General features: G+C 34.4%; 1 protein-coding gene across 1 annotated transcript; it reads right to left on the minus strand.

The window, feature by feature from the left end:
- Positions 1-44: 44 nt before the first annotated feature.
- Positions 45-4,362, minus strand: LOC114263550 (Heavy metal transport/detoxification superfamily protein). Its single transcript, XM_028204111.2, has 5 exons — positions 3,758-4,362; positions 3,336-3,516; positions 2,902-3,074; positions 2,702-2,792; positions 45-637 (listed from the first exon to the last, which is right to left on the minus strand). Exons 1-5 carry the CDS (start codon positions 3,776-3,778, stop codon positions 159-161), a joined length of 945 nt encoding a protein of 314 aa, XP_028059912.2. The 5' UTR covers positions 3,779-4,362; the 3' UTR covers positions 45-158.
- Between the last annotated feature and the right edge of the window lie 14,070 nt (positions 4,363-18,432).

Genomic DNA, 18,432 nt, shown 5'->3' on the forward strand with positions numbered 1-18,432 from the left:
AGATAGGCAATAAAAAATCAAAAACAAAAACAAAACACATAAAATACAGAATAATGATTATATTTTTCTTCTATGTATTATCATAGAGAACAGAGAAGTACAATTGGGGAGTCATTATTATATGATCATGAAAGTTTGTGATGATCATGAATTTTCAATCAAGTAATGCAACAAGCATTAGGGTTTTCATCAGAGAAGAGCTGTGGAGGTGGGATTCTCTCAATGACATAAAGGGGCTGATAATAATACATCATTCTCTGCATGCTTTGTTCATCAGTAATAATATTTGGCTCTTCTTTATTGTTCTCACCGCCACCTTTCTCTTCTTTGTTCTCACCACCTTCTTTCTTTTCTTCTTCCGGTGGCTTCTCGCCGCCACCGCCTTCTTTTTTCTCGGCTGCAGCCTCTTCTCCTTCCTTCTTCTCTTTTGGATTCGGTTCTTCAGCCAGCTTTTCTGCTTCTTTTTTCTCTTCGGGCTTTTCTGCTTCTGCTTCAGGCTTTTTGGGCTCAGGCTGGGGAACTATTTTGGCTTGCTTTTTGGTGCGTCTGTAAACATAATCGACCAGCCTGTTTGCATCCATTGTGCCAGTCGCTGTGACTTTTCCAGTGCTCAGCTCAGTCGTCGCAGTTTTTACTCCTGCAATGCAAACAAAAATCACATATGATGAAACTGTTTTTTTTTTATCGGCAAAATAAATCTTTATTGATGAAATCAAACAAAAAAGATGGAGAACATCAATAAAGAGGAGCTCAAAGCTAGATAAAGCTCAAAGCTCCGGTTCGTGAGAAACCAACAAGAGGAAAAAAGGAAAAAAAAACAGAAAGCAGCAGCAAAAACATCCAAAACAGAACACTCCTCTGAAGACGCAGACCAAAAACATATGATGAAACTGTTAACCAATGTAATAAGGAAAAGTTGCTAAGAAATCTATGCGGAAAAGAGAAGTGTAGTTGAGATTTAGTTGATAAATTATGGAGTCCATAATGAATAAAACCCACACATTAATGCTTCTGGTGAAAATTGTGAGTGTATAGTATTTCTGATACTTAGCTTGATTAACACATCAAAGACTATCTAATAAAGTAATGCTATACATAATCTTTGTTTTTTTTTTTTGTTGTTTTTTCTCATATTTAGATATATGACAATAGAATTCATATTAAGGGGGTGTTTGGAAAGTGACTTTTTTTTAGGTTTTTTGGTTTTTTGGTTGTTTTAGGCTAAAAAGTTTTTTTACAATTTGAGGCTAAAATAACCTGTCTAAAAGGTTTCCAAACACCGCCTAAATAAGAGTAGTGTTATTCAAATTCAAAAATTAGATGAATGTATATGAATTCAGTCAGTTGTGTCTGATGAGAAAACATATTTAGTGACTATGTTAACTCAATAACAAGGGTGTGACGTTTTTTCTTTAAAAAAAAAAATTAATTACAAAAATGGTCACAATTGATGCCATTGAACAAGAACACGACCAGCCAGGCTGGAATTTAAGGCGAACTTAATAATTTTTGGTATAATGAGTTGAAGAGATAGGACCCACAAGCATGAGCTACATTATCTAAATATTATTTTGAAAATTAAATATATGAATCAAATTTATTCAAAATGTAACCCACATGACACCAAGTAAGTTTGAATTCATATCACCTTACTTTTAAAATATTTTTAAAAATAATTTTTTGGAATATTTATCTTTTTCCTCAATTGTGAGTGGCATGATGGTGGGGAGCACCAAATAGCTGCTCTAAATTTCAGTTCACAATTCACACTACAATTGGCTTGATTTTGTGACATTCACTGAAGTTATTCTTTTGTATGTATATCCAACAAAAAAAATTTTGAATATTTCATTGAAAAAAAAAGGTACAAATACCAATATCTGATTGTTAAAAAACAATGTTCTATCATTTGAAAAAAAAAATGTTCTATCATTTGAAAAAAAATAAATAAATAAGGGTAAATTATACATATAGCCCCTGTATTTTATACAATATGTCAATTTGATCTCTGTTGTTTTAATTCACTCAATTTTGCCCTTTAATTTAAGGGATTGTATCATTTTAGTCCAATAAATAACGGTTATTAAGTTTGGTAGACGAAAAATCAAACTATCTGTCAATTTAGTCCATGTAGTTTATACAATGTGTCAATTTGGCCCATGTCAAAATCAAGCTAATTAAAACAACAAGAACCAAATTGACACATTATATAAACTACATGAATCAAATTGACACATTATATAGACTTTTCGTCTACCAAACTTAACAACCGTTATTTATTAGACTAAAATGACACAATCCGTCAAATTAAAGAGCAAAATCGAGCAAATTAAAACATTAGAGACCAAATTGATACATTGTGTAAACTATAGTGACCAGTAGCATAATTTATCTAAAAAATAATAATAATTAACAAACACATCAGCAATAATGTGGTAGTACAATTTTAAAATTATCGATCACAATAATAAAATTTTAATTTGATAAACTTTTGAAATTATCAATCACAATAGTAGATTTATTTTCTAATTTGAAATGAAAGCACCAATAAATGACACATTATTTTGTATGATAATTTTATATGAACATTTTGTTTGCACATTATTACCCTTTTAAAAATATGACTCTCACATTATTTTATATTTTGATTTTTGTATGAAATTGTGTATAGCATTTTTCCGATTAGCATAAACTATATTACCTCTCATTTTGAGTATCTTTCTCTTGAGTTGCTCAGCACAAGCCTCACAGTGCATGTTCACATTGAGTTCCACAGTTGTCAATCCACTAACCTGAAGCAACAAGAGACCACAATACTTCAGCTCGAAAAAAGATACATTCACAAAATCCATTTTTTCATAATTAATTTTATAATCGGTTTCTGTACACATAGAATGAGACCTGTGAATTAATGACTTCGGGTATAGGTTCACCCTCAGCAGCAGGTAATGGGGACAGGACTTGTGCTCTTCTCTTGGTTTTCTGCATTATCTTTGTACATATAGCTTGAGGCTCAACTACTCCTTTGATTGTCACTTGGTTTTGCGACATATCAATCGCGACTCCTTCAACACCTGTTCATTAACCACATGCTTTTAGTGCATGTATACACACGGAGAGAGCGAATACTAAAACTAAGGCCTCGTTTGAAAATAAACTATTTTAATAATTTTTTAACTTTTTATAAAAAGATATGAAAAGTGATATGACAATTTATAATAACTTTTTAACTAAAATATGTAATTGTCAAACGAAACCTCATTCATTTGGTCACAATTTTTGTACTTCCTTAAGAGATCAAAAGTACATGAAGAGAGAGAGAGAGAGAGAGAGACCTCTTATCCTCAAGATGGATCTCTCAATCTTCTTTGCACATCCCACACAATGCAAGTCGACGAATAACACGAAAGGCTCAGGTGGCTTTGGCTCTTCTGCCTTCTCTTCTTTCTTCTCCTCCCCTGCCTTCTCTTCTTTCTTTTCTTCAGTAGGCTTATTATCTTCTGCCTTGGCTTGTTCCTGTCCATTCCACTTTTGTAAGGATAATGCTATACAAACAAAATCTGTATATAGAAACTCAATACAAATTATACGGTTCACTTATATTCATTCAAAAATGTCACATTATTCTGTTTGAATTTTTTTTATAAAATTTAGAGTGTTTATCAAAACACCAAAATAGCATTAAAAAGATCAGAAAACTGAAAAGAAAAAAAACAAATAAAATGCAGAAGCTGAATTATTTACATTATTACATTACCTGTTTAGCTTCTTCACCCATTTGGCTAATCCCAAAATAGAAACCAAAGAAAGCTATAAAAGTTTCTAAAAAAGAGAGGAAGAGCTTTCAGATGAAGGTAAAAGAGGAGAGGGAGGACTAAGAAAAGGATGGTGAGATGGTATTTATATATACACTAAAGAATAATAATAATATCTATATATATATATATAAGATTTTAATGGGGTAGGGGTGTGGGCGGTGCGATAATTATCCTATACATAAAGTGAACTCTGTGATTCCTGAGCACATGCAGGGCCACTAACTAACCATAGAAACAATCAAACTTTGTTACTTGAATTTTTTCTTTAATATTAATATTTGTTAGGTTGTAGAATGTAGAGAGAAGTAAGGGTTGGGGCCAAGGCTAGTTTATTCTTAAAAATGTGGCGAAGAGAGTTGCTAAATTGCAGGAACAAGTGAATCTGCAACGAGTGCAACTTGTGACAAGTTCTACAGATATACGAGTTAAAAGAATTGTTATCATCTTTATCTTTGGTGATAGTTGAACTTTCAACTTCTACTGAGAGGTGACAAAATGTTATTGGGTTAAATTTCTAATTAAGTCTCGAGAGGGATTGTGATCCTCTTCGCTTCAAATTATTCAAGAGTTTATAATGATTATTTCGCAACTCCTAGTTTTTTTTTTTATTTTTTTTTTTTCAATCAACAAAAAAGAAGGATAAGTTTTTATTGATGAAAACAAATTGTGATATAAATGAAATACATCAATAATGGGGGACAAGAGCAAAAAGTATCAAAACGATGCTTCTTGACCCTTAGATAATGTAATGGATATCTTCTATTATAATTACAAAATTGGGAGAATCTTAGTCTTAAAGAGAGTATTAATGATCCGAGAGAGATTTATTATAAGATTTTTACCATTTTATATTATGGGATGAAACAAAATAGTAACAAAAATAATTGGCGATATACTATTTTTCATTAATATTAACTTATTTTTATTTTAAGAAATGCTATATATATTTTTTGGCCACGGTCACAATCACATACATGGCCACATTTCTCCTGAGGTAAATTATTAGTCATATTCATAAACTTCTGTTTATTGTTAAGAAAATTTTATAATCCACATTTTTTTTTTAATTTGAAGTGTACCATATTGCTATTATTCACGTGAATTAAACTTACGGGTTTTGTTATGGTACACCATCAAAGGGGTGTGTACCATATTTAAGTTAAGATATTTGGAACTAATTTTCATAAATATCATATATGAATCCTTTTAGGATTATAATTTTAAAAAAAAAAATGAGTCTTAACCAAACACTACATAAGATATAACCAAAGACATTTTGGATCATATAACTAAAATAATATCATAACTAACATGACAATGAATCATTACTAACGACATAATTAATACTATAATAAGTTATAACCAAGTGCCACGAACATTGTAACTGGAGCATACCAAAAGACACTATAAGAAAAGGAGGCAAAAAACACGAAAGCTTTTGCAACGGCTCGTTTTCCGTCGCAAAAAATGACCTTTTGCGACGGTAGATTAACCCGTCGCTAAAAAATTATCAAAACGGCGCCAGTTTTAGCAATACGTATTTACCATTTGCGACGGTTTAAAATTTACCGTCGCAAAAAAAGTAATAACAAAACTTTTGCCCTGCTCTCCCCAATTTTTGGCGCTCGGTCATTTTGACAGAAATCCCTAATTCTTTGAAATCCCTAAATCTATGAAGTCCCTCAAACTTTGAATCATTTGCATCGAAATCCCTAAATCTTCTACTTCGCCTATCAGCCGCCGCCAGCCATCTTCGACCTAGCTTTCAGAGCTCCTTCTCCAGCGAAGTTCTTCGGCTTCGGCGACCCCTCCAATCGAACCTCTCTCTACATGCTCAAAACCGTAGTTCTTGGAAGCTTCGAAAATCGCAGCAATGGTGCTTCTGCTGACTCTTCTCTGAGGACTCAAATTAAACTTCAACTTCAACTTCAACTTCAACTTCAACTTCGTTCAACTTCACTTCGTGGAAAGACTAGTATCTAACTATTTCCTTCTTATTATTTTTTTTTTTTTTTCCCTGTACAAATTCAAGGTCAAAACATAGGAACAAGTTTAGGGAATTGCTAGTTTTTGGTTTTTGTTAGTCTATATGCTCTTTGCTTAGCTTTGCATTCTTTGAGGGTTTTGGTCTCTGTCCCTTTTAGCAAACAATCACAGTACATACTTAGAATTATGAGTGTGTGATTGAGATTTAATCTATGCATGGACTCGCAATATATCATTTAAATTTCAACCTTTCACTTATTTTTTGGTCAATTCTTTAATACCCAATTCTGAGTATTTAGCATTTTCCTTTAATAAATTTCCGACCTCAGGTTTGGTTAATTTTTTATTTTTTATTTTAGTGAATCACTCTATCTAGTTGACTGAATAGATTACATGGTGTGTGCCATCTGGACTTGAATTTCTACCCATTCCATGTTAGGTATTCAGAAAACATAGGTGCGCATGGAATTTGTGTATAGCAAAATATTTAAAAATTGTGTGCGGTTCATATTTAATTTATGCATTGTGGAACTCAAATATAAGATGAATTTGAGTGGCATAATAAATTTTTTGTTATATTTTTAGATGAGTTTTGTGTACCTGGCATGGTTAAGTACATAGCTAAAAAATAATACAATAAGTACTGATAGATTGTATTTAGATTTTAAGTTTATGAAGAGATTTATAAATAAAAAATAGAAAAATAAGAGAATAAATGAAGGCTCTATTTGTTTTAAAATAAAATGTTTTACTGACAAATATTTTACATGTAATCTGTTCACATTCTCAAAATAGAGGTTGAACTCATTTTTTTTTTATTACCTGTGTTTTATATCATATCATCATTACCTCTTCATGATCCCTTATTGATATGAAGAGAAGATGAAGCTCACTGTATATTAACCTTGTTGTATACAAAAGTATGCTTTTCTATTATCACAAATTTTCGACTACTGCTAAGACAAGGTTCAGTCCTTGTATTGGGAAAACACCTACTTTAAATTCACTCTCTTGTGTTCCAATGTTGCCAATCAATGACTGTAATGAAGTTATATCTTTAATAGACAATTCTACAAAACACAATACATATGTATATACATAATATTGGCAAATGCTATATAATTGGTTGAGAATAAATATTGATTTACATTAAACTTATGCTCTGTTTGGTTCACTAATAAAATAAAGTGAAATTTACATGTAACTCATTTCTGGTGCATTTGCGCAGACATTCTGTTGGAAGACCAGCCCCAGCTACATCCCTTGATTTGAGATCATCAGCTTTTGATCATCAAATTACTGCCCATTGGTTTTTAGGTTAGCTACAAGATACATATACTTCCATCGTACTTTTTTAAGTTCATTTGCATGTGTCCATGCTTCTCTGTTGGTATTGAAGACATTAAAACTCAAGAAGATCCAATCTTCTTGAGTTGAGCTACATGATTTTCTCTGTTGGTCTTGAAGACATTAAAGGCCATCTGTAATATCTGTGTATTATTTAAGTTCATTTCAAAGGCCTATACCACTGGTTCCATTCTACTTCTGTCCCTACTGCGTACCCACCAAATCAACAGGAAAACACACAAAAAAAATTGAGAGGGGACCTTGAAATGTCTTAAATGAAAACTACCACAAACAATTTATATGGATGTTAGCCTCTAGGGACCTTCCTTCTATATTTAATTCAGGAAAGTTTGTTATATTTGTCTTGCTTTTATTTATAAATCATTATCCAAACAGACCACTAAAAGAAACATTTGTCTAGCATAATCCAACCCAAGTCTATTTCATGCACATAATAGATGCATCATGCTAGAAATGAGTTGTCCCACCCTAATATCTACAGTAGGTTTGCTAATATTTGTCTTCACAAGGCCCAAATGATAAATTGTCTCTCGTTATGGATTGGAATTATATAAAATTTATTTTATTAAACTTGTCTGATTTATTATATTTTTTTAAAACATGAAATATTATTGTATTTATTCTAAAATTGATTAACATACTTAATTGACTAAGCATAAAAGAAAATATTATGTAATAGGTAGTTTCAGAACCTAATAAAAAAAAAATGAGTTAATATTTTTTTCCTTAATTGATATTCATATTCTATCTCAAATCAATTCATTTTAGATCTTTAAAATTTAATGAATAGCTATATTCATTGCTATGGAATGGAAGTGTACTACTTGTTTTAAGAGATGAGAGTGTGATACGTAAGTATTATATTTAGAATTACTTTGATGAGCTATTTCTGTGGATGTGTACAGATGATGGATAAGAGTTGGATTGATTTGCCAAATAGGATGTCGAGCGAATACATTAATGGGATTGACGAATTCCTTGTGTTTGCCTACACCAATAGGGTTGAAGGTTCGATGATCAGTTGTCCGTGTAGGAAGTGTGAGAATCGATACTATTTTGTATGAGAGGATGTACGGGAACATCTGATTTTGAATGGTTTTTTTAAAAAATACAAACATTGGGTTAATAATGGGAAATCTTACGTATCTCTGCATGGTAATCGAGAGAATGAAACATTAGCTAATTTAGACATTGGTGATGATATGATTGGAATGATACAAGGGGCTATGGGAAATCCATATGCCGGTACAAGTGTTGAGGGTGATGAACCACAGAGGCCTGATCCCCATGCATCTAAACCCCAGCTCGGTCCAAATACAGAGACTGCAAAGTATTTCAAACTTCTTCAAGATGCACAAAGTGAATTGTATCCGGGTTGTCAGAATTTCACATCTTTGTCATTCATTGTTCGACTTCTACATTTGAAGGTGCTTAATTAGTGGACAGACAAGTCTGTTGACATGTTGCTTGAGTTATTGAATGAGGCATTCCTGTTGGGTGTGAAACTCCTGGACTCATATTATAAAGCTCAAAAGGTCACAACAGATTTGGGCTTCATGTATGAGACGTGGGATGCATGTCCCAACAGTTGCATGTTTTTTCGAAACGAAGACGCCAATCTTCATAAATGTGTCATATGCAACAGTTCTAGATGGAAATCAAATGGTGATGGTGGTTCAAATGGTTCTAACAAAGGTGGCAAACAAATAGCTGCAAAACAGATGAGGTATTTTTCTTTAAAGCCAAAGTTACAGAGGTTGTTTATGTCATCCAAGACAGCCAAGTTCATGAGATGGCATGCAAAGGAACGAACTGATGATGGTGTCTTCAGGCATCCTGCTAACTCCCTTGCATGGAAAGATTTTGACCATCGGAATATTGACTTTAGTAATGATTGCCGAAGTGTAAGGCTTGGCTTAGCATCTGATGGTTTTAACACATTCAGGACGATGAACATAGTTCATATCACTTGGCCTGTTGTGCTCATTCCATACAACTTGCTGCCATGGATGTGCATGAAGCAACCATTTCTAATTTTATCCGTGCTTATTGACGGCCCGAAAGGACCTGGTGACAAGATTAATGTGTATATGCAACCGTTGATTGGGGAGTTGAAAGAACTATGGAATGAGGGTGTGTCAACATTTGATGCATCAACAAATCAAATGTTTGAAATGCATGTAGCTTTACTGTGGACAATTAGTGATTTTCCTACATACGCAAACTTGTCAGGATTGAGCACTAAAGGCGAATATGCATGTCCTTGTTGTAATAAGAAAACTACATCATGTTGGTTGAAGCATAGTAAGAAACAATCATACTTGGGTCATCGCAGATTTTTACCTACTGGCCATAAATTTCGGAAGGATAAAATATCATTTGATGGTAGTCGGGAAGTCAAACTCAATCCAAAATTGTTGTCTGGAATTGAGATGTTGCTACAATTAGAATCTAAGAGTATTTTAACCCAATACAAGAGAGATGACCTTAAGGAGAGGCATAGGAGGCAGGTAGAGAAGGAGAAAGTTGGACATCGCACCCATAACTGGAAGAAAAAGAGTATCTTTTATGAATTGCCATATTGGGAGCACAATCTAATAAGACACAACCTCGATGTGATGCATATAGAGAAGAATGTTTGTAACAATGTGTTGTGGACAATATTAGGGGTTGCAGGAAAATCGAAGGATGGTGTTAATGCTCGGCGTGATTTACAAGATATGAATATTAGAAAACCCCTACATTTGCAGTTAACAGGGTCGAATAAAGCCTATTTACCACCAGCACAATTCACGATGACCAAGGATGAAAAAGATTTGTTCTTGAAAGTGTTGAAGGAAGTAAGAGTTCCCGACGGGTATTCATCCAATATATCACGTCGTGTGCGCTCACATGATAGAAGTATTGGGGATCTTAAGAGCCACGATAGTCATATTCTGATGCAACAACTTATTCCATTGGCTATTCGAAGATCGTTACCGAAGAATGTAATTGAACCCTTGATTGAATTGAGCAATTTCTTTAGACAATTGTGTTCGAAAGTGAATCGTACGACGGATTTGCAATATATTCAAGATCGTATCGCTGTAACACTTTGTCATCTAAAGAAAATATTTCCTCCGAGTTTTTTTGATATAATGGAGCACTTGCCTATACATCTAGCTGATGAAGCCTTATTGGGTAGAGCGATTCAATTTCGATGGATGTATCCAATTGAGATGTATCTTCTTATTTTGAAGCAATACGTGCATAATAGAGCTCATCCTGAAGGATCAATTGCTAAAGGATATCTTATGGAAGAATGCATGAATTTTTGTGCACAATATCTCAATGATGTGGAAACCAAATCTAGTCGACCCGTGAGGAACTATAGTGGTGCTGATAATTTGGGTCATGCTATTGGTGAAAACACAAGCTTTTATCTTGATAATACTTCTTGGCTACAAGCTCATCGGTACATCTTATTCAATACAAGCGTGGTTCAACCATTCATAAAATAGGTTAAGTCACTCACTCAATATTTTATTATGTTTTATTGAATTTTCAACAAAATTTTTTGTATTGCTCAAATTTCAATCTACACAGCAAACACCTTGAAGTACTTAAGCTCAAAATGCCTCGTGTTGACGATCATCAGCTTCGGCGTGAATATTTTGAAACTTTTCACATTTGGTTCAAGGAACATGTATGTATTTAACTTTATAGATTCTAGTTACTTAAGTCGAACTACATTTTAATTTTTACATTTTCGTGTTAAATAGGTCCAAACTTTACGAAGGACTACTGATGTCATATTTTCTAAAGCGATTATTCTATTGGCAAATGGCCCTCATAACCTGGCAAAGAGGTTCAACGGGTATCTACTGAATGGGTTTCGATATCGAGTAAAGGCCATGGATGATCGTCGAGCCACACAAAATTGTGGTGTAGCTTTGAAGGCAGATACCATAAGTTATACTAGTCGAAAAAACAAGAATCCTCGTATGGGGTCTGTGTACTATTATGGACAATTGACATATATTGTTGAGATTCGATGTTCCAATGAGAAGAAACATGTGTTGTTTAAGTGTGATTGGATTGACAACATTCACGGAAAGAAAGAAGATGTCTTCAATTTCACGTTGGTGAACTTCAATCATTTGTTGTACCGAGATAATCGAATTACCAATGAACCTTTGATCTTGGCGTCCCAAGCAAAGTAAGTTTGGTATGTTGCAGACCCGTTACAACCAGACTGGCAAGTCGTGGTGAAGATGTCTCAAAGAGGTTTATTTGATATGAGTTCGACTGATCCACAAATCGAGCCATACATGAGCCAACAATTGGAAGAAAATATAATGCTTCGTGATGAAGAAGTTGGTTGGGTGAGGGAAGCCGCGGAAGGGGAAATAGTTGATGTTCAAATAGGCTGATATTTAATCAACATTAGTAATTCAATTAAGGCCAAGGTTGTAGTTAATCATCAATTTCTTAATTTACTTTGTCTTTGTAATTGTATTAGTTCAATTAATGTCATATTATAGTTGATGACAAACCATTGTCTATGTTTCTAATGTCAATTAATGTTATATTGCTTGCAAATTATTATGGGAAGGAAGAGGAAGCCTGATCATCCCCGGCGCATGATGTCTGATGTGCTACATAACAGGACATCAGTAGCACCACCATCAGAGGAGGCATCACATCAGCCACCATCGGATGGGCCATTAGTGCCGCCACCATCTGAGGGCCCATTAGTACCACCGCATCAACCACCATCAGTGGCACCACAGCAGCTACCATGTACTCAGCCTCCACGCCTACCATCGGTGCGTCCACCATCAGTGGCACCACAGCAGCTATCATCCCGACTAGAGTCATCAGCTCATGAGTCATCCGCAGGTATATAAATTTGCTTTGATTCGTATGAAAATTATTTAAACATACATTTATTTATGCTCATTATATATAACTTGTTTATTCTCATTGTATTTTGCAGACCCTTCGACTTCTTCACAGTCCACCTCAGGTATAAGAATTCGATTTGTATTCACATTATTTAAATTTGCATTTGTTTATTACCATTGCATATTGTTTATTGTTATTGTATCTCGCAGGTCATGTTAGTTCTTCATCAACCTCGACTAGGCGTGGTAGAAGATGTGCCAAGGGCATTAAAGAGTGGGGTAATGGTAAAAAGCTGGACATACAATTTGATGAAAATTACTGCTCAATAGAGGATAACGTGGCTAAGTTAACTACTCAACTTGGCATCATTGTGCGGAATGGTAACATTGTTCCTCTTACTTTTCTTGACTGGAACAATGTGCCTGATGATATTGTTGATGCTATCTGGAAGGATGTGAAGGTAAAAGTATATTTTTGTCCACAAATTCGAATTCCAAAATTGTGTTATTATTATTTAAACTTTGAAATTGTGTTTTATAGGACAATTTAAATATATGTCCAGAGGAGTACAAGCCAATCTGCATGAAAAACTGCAACAGCATATGGAAGGATCACAAGAACAAGATTAAGGCTAAGTATTTCAAGCCTAGAAGTTCTGATCATAATCTGAAGGATGATGTTCCTTTGCACATTATGCCAAGCCAGTGGGAAGAACTTGTGGAGTATTGGCGTACTTTCGATGCTGAGGTATAAAAATAAGTTATATTTATAATATGTAAACATACAAATCATATTTACATACTTACATTTGTTGAACCTGTTATAGAAAATTGCAAGTAGGAACGCTAAAAATCGGCGGGCTCACGGCATAGCTCATACCACAGGGCATACTACTTTTTCTCAGACACGGCATGAGGTTTACATTTTATTGTTTTATTTTTGTATATAAATAAACATTGTATATTTGCAAATTATTTGGATTCTAATTTTCATCTTTCTAAAAAAATGTAGATGACCAATAAAAGGGAGTCTACTGATAAGATGAATGTTTGGCTTATGACATGTAGAGCAGATGACCCAGAGATTATCCAGACCTTGGTAGTTTCCAAACACCTTTGATTGTATTTAAAGTTTATTTTTGTGTGTCAACCATCTTAATTTGGCATATACTTGTATGTCTTAATCAATACAGGATGAGTTTAATTGTCAACTCTCTATGCTACCTGAGGATGGTCGGACTTTAGAAGCTAGGAATGCCATTTTCCATGAGTTGATAGGTCATGACGGACATGGATATTGTCGCACATACGGGAGAATTGTGCCTCGGAGAGCGGTGTATAAAGATAGTGATGGGCCATCACAGTCAACACCCCAGCTATCAACTATTGATCAGATCACGCAGCAGGTTCGTGCAGAGCTAAGGGATGAGTTGAGGGAGGAGCTGCGAGCAGAGTTCTCTACACATTTACAGTAGATGAGAGCTGAGATGATGGCCTTTGTGCCACAGGGGGCGAGTGTGGATCCCAACAGACAGGTTCAATATAAATTAAATTGTTTGATAGTTCAATTTTCACACAAGATTATGTATAAAATTCGAATATGATTAACACATTATGCATTGACTATCATAGGTTCCTGGTGCATCGAGTGGCCACCGGGCATTTAGGGAATCTGCAGAAGACTAGAATCCATATACACCACCACCAGAAGATCAGGTATAAAATGTATCTTTGCATTCTAAGCTAAAATGTATCTTTGCATTCTAAGCTAAAATGTATCTTTGCATTCTTTACATTCTGAGTTAAGAGACTTGTGGGAGAAGATGAGACTCAAATCGGGTTCCCGAATTAGGAGTTAGAGCCGAATTTAGCACGAAACTTGGCACACACAACCGCCTAGGCACGAGAAACTTGTGGGAGAAGATAGGACTCGAATCGGGTTCCCGGTTTGGGAGTTAGAGCTGAATTTCACTTTAAGCAAACTAGTTCCTTAAGAAACTTGAATTCGAGGTGCTAATGCCCCAAAATCACCAAACGGTGTCAGTTTAGTACGAAACTTGGCACACACGACCGCCTAGGCATGAGAGACTTATGGGAGAAGGCGGGGCTCGAATCGGGTTCCCAGTTTGGGAGTTAGAGCCGGATTTCATTTTAGGCAAACTAGTTCCTTAAGAAACTTGAATTCGAGGTGTTAATGCCCCAAAATCACCAAACGGCGTCGGTTTAGCACGAAACTTGACACACACGACCGCCTAGGCACGAGAGACTTGTGGGAGAAAACGGGGTTCGAATCGGGTTCCCGGTTTGGGAGTTAGAGCCGGATTTCACTTTAGACAAACTAGTTCCTTAAGAAACTTGAATTCAAGGTGTTAACGCCCCAAAATCACCAAACGGTGTCGGTTTAGCACGAAACTTGGCACACATGACCGCCTAGGCACGAGAGACTTATGGGAGAAGACGGGGCTCGAATCGGGTTCCCGGTTTGAGAGTTAGAGTCGGATTTCACTTTAGGCAAACTAGTTCCTTAAGAAACTTGAAGTCGAGGTGTTAATGCCCCAAAATCACCAAACGGCGTCGGTTTAGCACGAAACTTGGCACACACGACCGCCTAGGCATTAGAGACTTGTGGAAGAAGACGGGGCTCGAATCGGGTTCCCGGTTTGGGAGTTAGAGGCAGATTTCACTTTAGGCAAACTAGTTCTTTAAGAAACTTGAATTCGAGGTGTTAATGCCCCAAAATCACCAAACGGCGTCGGTTTAGCATGAAACTTGGCACACACAACCGCCTAGGCACGATAGACTTGTGGGAGAAGACGGGGCTCGAATCGGGTTCCCGATTTGAGAGTTAGAGTCGGATTTCAATCTAGTCAAAATTATTTCCTAAACTATCTTTGTAATTATATAGTAGTTAATTTTTTTATATTTTTTTGTAATTAAAATATTAACACCATTATATTGTTATTAATTATTTTTATTTTGTTTTTTTCAGATATTTCCTGAGTAGCAGTTTGCTTCTTGTGGAATGCGGGCGTGTAAAGATTATAACCAACTTTTATTTTTGTAACCCACGAAAGAATCAAGACGAAAACTTTTGGTTTTGATTTTGATTTATGTTATTTAAATTTGTGAACAACATTATGTATGTATTATGCGACATTATGTAGTGACATAATTTTTATTGTTATGAATTTTTATTTATGTATTGTTATGAATGGAATAACATTATGAATTTTCATCATGTGCCAACTTTTGTTTATGTATGTATTTATATTATTATGTAATTTTTGGATTTTTTTTTTAGTTATTTTTCATTTAATACAGGTTATTTTTATATTTTTAATAATTTTAATACAGGATTTTTTTTTATTTTTTTTTTGAGACAGCAGAACACCCCGTCGCAAAAAGAAAATTGTACCAAGCTTTTTGCGACGGCACATATACTGTCGCAAAAGGTAGGGAATTGAATTGAAAAATAAGGCCTTTAGCGACGGTATAATTCCCGTCGACAATAGTCATTAGCGACGGCTCAGCTTGCCGCCGACAATAGTCATTAGCGACGACACTTTTAGCGACGGGATTTTTGCCGTCGCAAAAAACTGTTTTAGCGACAACAATACTGTGCCGTCTCAAAAAACCCAGATTTTCGTGGATTATTGGCGACAGAAATTTGCCGTCGCAAAAAAGAAATTTTCCCGTCGCAAAAACAATGACGACGGCACTTGCCGTCACTAAAACCCTTTTGCAACCCCTTTTGTTGCGACCCCCACTTGCCGTCGCAAAAAGCCATTTTATCATCGCAAAAACCTTTTGAGACGACGTTTGGGGTATTTGCGATGGCGTTTTGCCGTCACAAAAAACAATTTTTTTTGTAGTGAGGGCGTGCCTATAGCAAAACATCCCTAAAATTAATTGTTGATTCTCCGTCAAACATCTGAAAGCAAACACTGTGTGACGGAATAGACAACCATTTGTGATTACCAAATATATGAGGGTGTTGATTTTTTTGTATAACCGAATATTTGGGTTAGTTTATGGACATTTTAACTAATTTCAGTATAAGAAAATAATAACATTGAAGAGCAAGAAACACTTTCTATTGAATTTGAAAAATCTAAAAATCCCGGAGATACTGATTTGTGATTATGTATCAATTTTAAACAATAAGTAACAATCTCAATTAAACAATCAAGACAAATCGACACAACAATTTTAACGTAGAAAAATCACAATTAGAGCGCCTCCAATTGTAATAAAAAAAACCGCAGGTCAAAGTCACAAAACAATCCACTAAGAAAACACAAAAGAATTACACAAGTATACTCTCAATTACCTAACGAATTCACGCCCAAATCGAACCGACCCCTATGTGCCTCTTCCAGCCCCGTCTTCACCTCAGAATTGTCTTGCCCAACGTTGAATCCACAACGCCGATGTCGAATCCACGACGATAAGTCACTCCGGAATCCACCGAAGAATATTGTATTGAATAAATAAAACATACAAACTCTTTGATATATATAATCCACCCAATTCATGATTTAAACTCTCACAAATATCATAGGAAACAAGTAAAGAAGTTCCAAAAGAAAACCCTAATACCCAAGAAGAAGATCTGGAAGCTGTCACCTTAAAATATAATAGAACTACATATTTATAGAAAACAAGACCGCGATTTCTGCTCGAGCACAAGAATGGCTGCTCGAGCGGAGTGACCAAAATGCGTATAACAAAACAGGGTCTACGCTCGAGCGCAGGAATGGCCATTCGAGCGAAAAAAAGCAACTCCCAGTACTTTTGCAGGTGAGTGAAACTTCTGAAATGTCGCGATCTCCGCTCGAGTGCAGGAATGACCGTTCGAGCAGAAAAACAACTTCAACTGCAAAGTGGCATAGTCAGCAAAGTGACAAATATGATAAAATTAAGATCACAAACTCCTCTACATAGGCACAAATCGGGTTGGATTCGCATCTAAAACTCATAGCCTCACTGAAATAAAAGATCGAATAAAATTACAACTGAAAAGAATTTTTGTCAAATAGGTTTGCCGAGAATAAAAACCTAACAGAATTTAATACACTTTGATTTAAATTAATATATTTTTTAATATTTTCATTTATTTTTAATATATTTTTCATCTCAATTTTAATATTAGATAATATCTTATGAATACACGTTAGCATTTACGCATGCATAGTACTAATTATGTTGTTGAAACTGGCTACGTAATTCTAGGTAATAAATTTTAGGATAAATTACACCAATGACTAATTTAGTTTGAGTAAAATTTCACCTTAGTCTTTATAACTTTAATTTAATAATATGTTTACACTTCTAATTTTGTTGTAACGTGGTCCATTTGTTGTGTGTTATTAACCTTTCGAACAGAAAAAAGAAAATATATATATATATGTACAAAATTAGAGAGGTTAAAGTAAAATTCAAAATAATAAATTACATCTTCTATAATTTATTTTGAATTTCATTTTAGTCCCTCTAATTTTGCATATCGTTTGTTTTTTTTTTTTTCATTTCAAATTCAAAGGGATCAGGTTACAACAAAATAACAAATATAAGAATTAAATATTCAAATTTAATTATAAAAATTAAAATAACATTTTACTTAAATTATAAAGAGTAATAATGTAATTTACCTTATATTCTAAATTTTGTAGGCGCGATCACTATTGTTTGCTCATCAGTTTCTAAAGTGCCTTTTGACATTTAACGACTTTCTGTGCAGATCAGTCGGCAGCGAAAGTTTATCTTTACTGTTTTTTTGCCCTTTTTTGTTTTTGGCAACTTGGGCATGATTCTCACCGATTTACTATTTCAACAGTGTTGTTTGGTTTCGCCAACTTTTTTATTTAAATAGTGTATTTTATACCTTACATATATAAATTAGAGAAAATTAATGATAAATCTAATTTAAAAAAGGTATAAGGCATTAGATTTAATAGATTTTTTTTTTTTTGTTGTTGATGAGAGGTTGACATTTTGTGAAATAGTTTGGTAAAAAGTACTGAAGAATATTTTGTTTTCAATTTTACCTCTTGACTTTTTTATCTGTTTGATTTTTTGTTGACTATCTATTTAAATTTATATCTATCTATTCAAATTATTTTCTATCTGTTCAAATTTTTTGACTATCTGTTCAATTTTTTTTCCTAAATTCTATCTATCTATTCAATTTTGTATCTATTTGTTCAAATTTTTTGACTATCTATTCAGTTTCTTTTCCTAAATTCTATCTCTCTGTTCAATTTTTTTTCTAAATTCTATGCTAGAGAGTCTCTCTCTCTCTCTCTCTCTCTCTCTCTCTCTCTCTCTCTCTCTCACACACACACACACACTCCTCACCTCTTCTTTCTCTATCT

This window comes from Camellia sinensis, chromosome 1 (assembly GCF_055761805.1).
Source record: "Camellia sinensis isolate YWXY chromosome 1, ASM5576180v1, whole genome shotgun sequence".
NCBI classification, from domain to species: Eukaryota; Viridiplantae; Streptophyta; class Magnoliopsida; order Ericales; family Theaceae; genus Camellia; species Camellia sinensis.

Coding starts and splice junctions, on each gene's coding strand:
- LOC114263550 (XM_028204111.2), bottom strand. CDS start 3,778: ATGGGTGAAGAAGCTAAACAG. Junction 3,517..3,757: donor TGGGTGAAGAAGCTAAACAG/GTAATGTAATAA, acceptor TGGAATGGACAG/GAACAAGCCAAGGCAGAAGA. Junction 638..2,701: donor AAAGATACTCAAAATGAGAG/GTAATATAGTTT, acceptor TTTGCATTGCAG/GAGTAAAAACTGCGACGACT.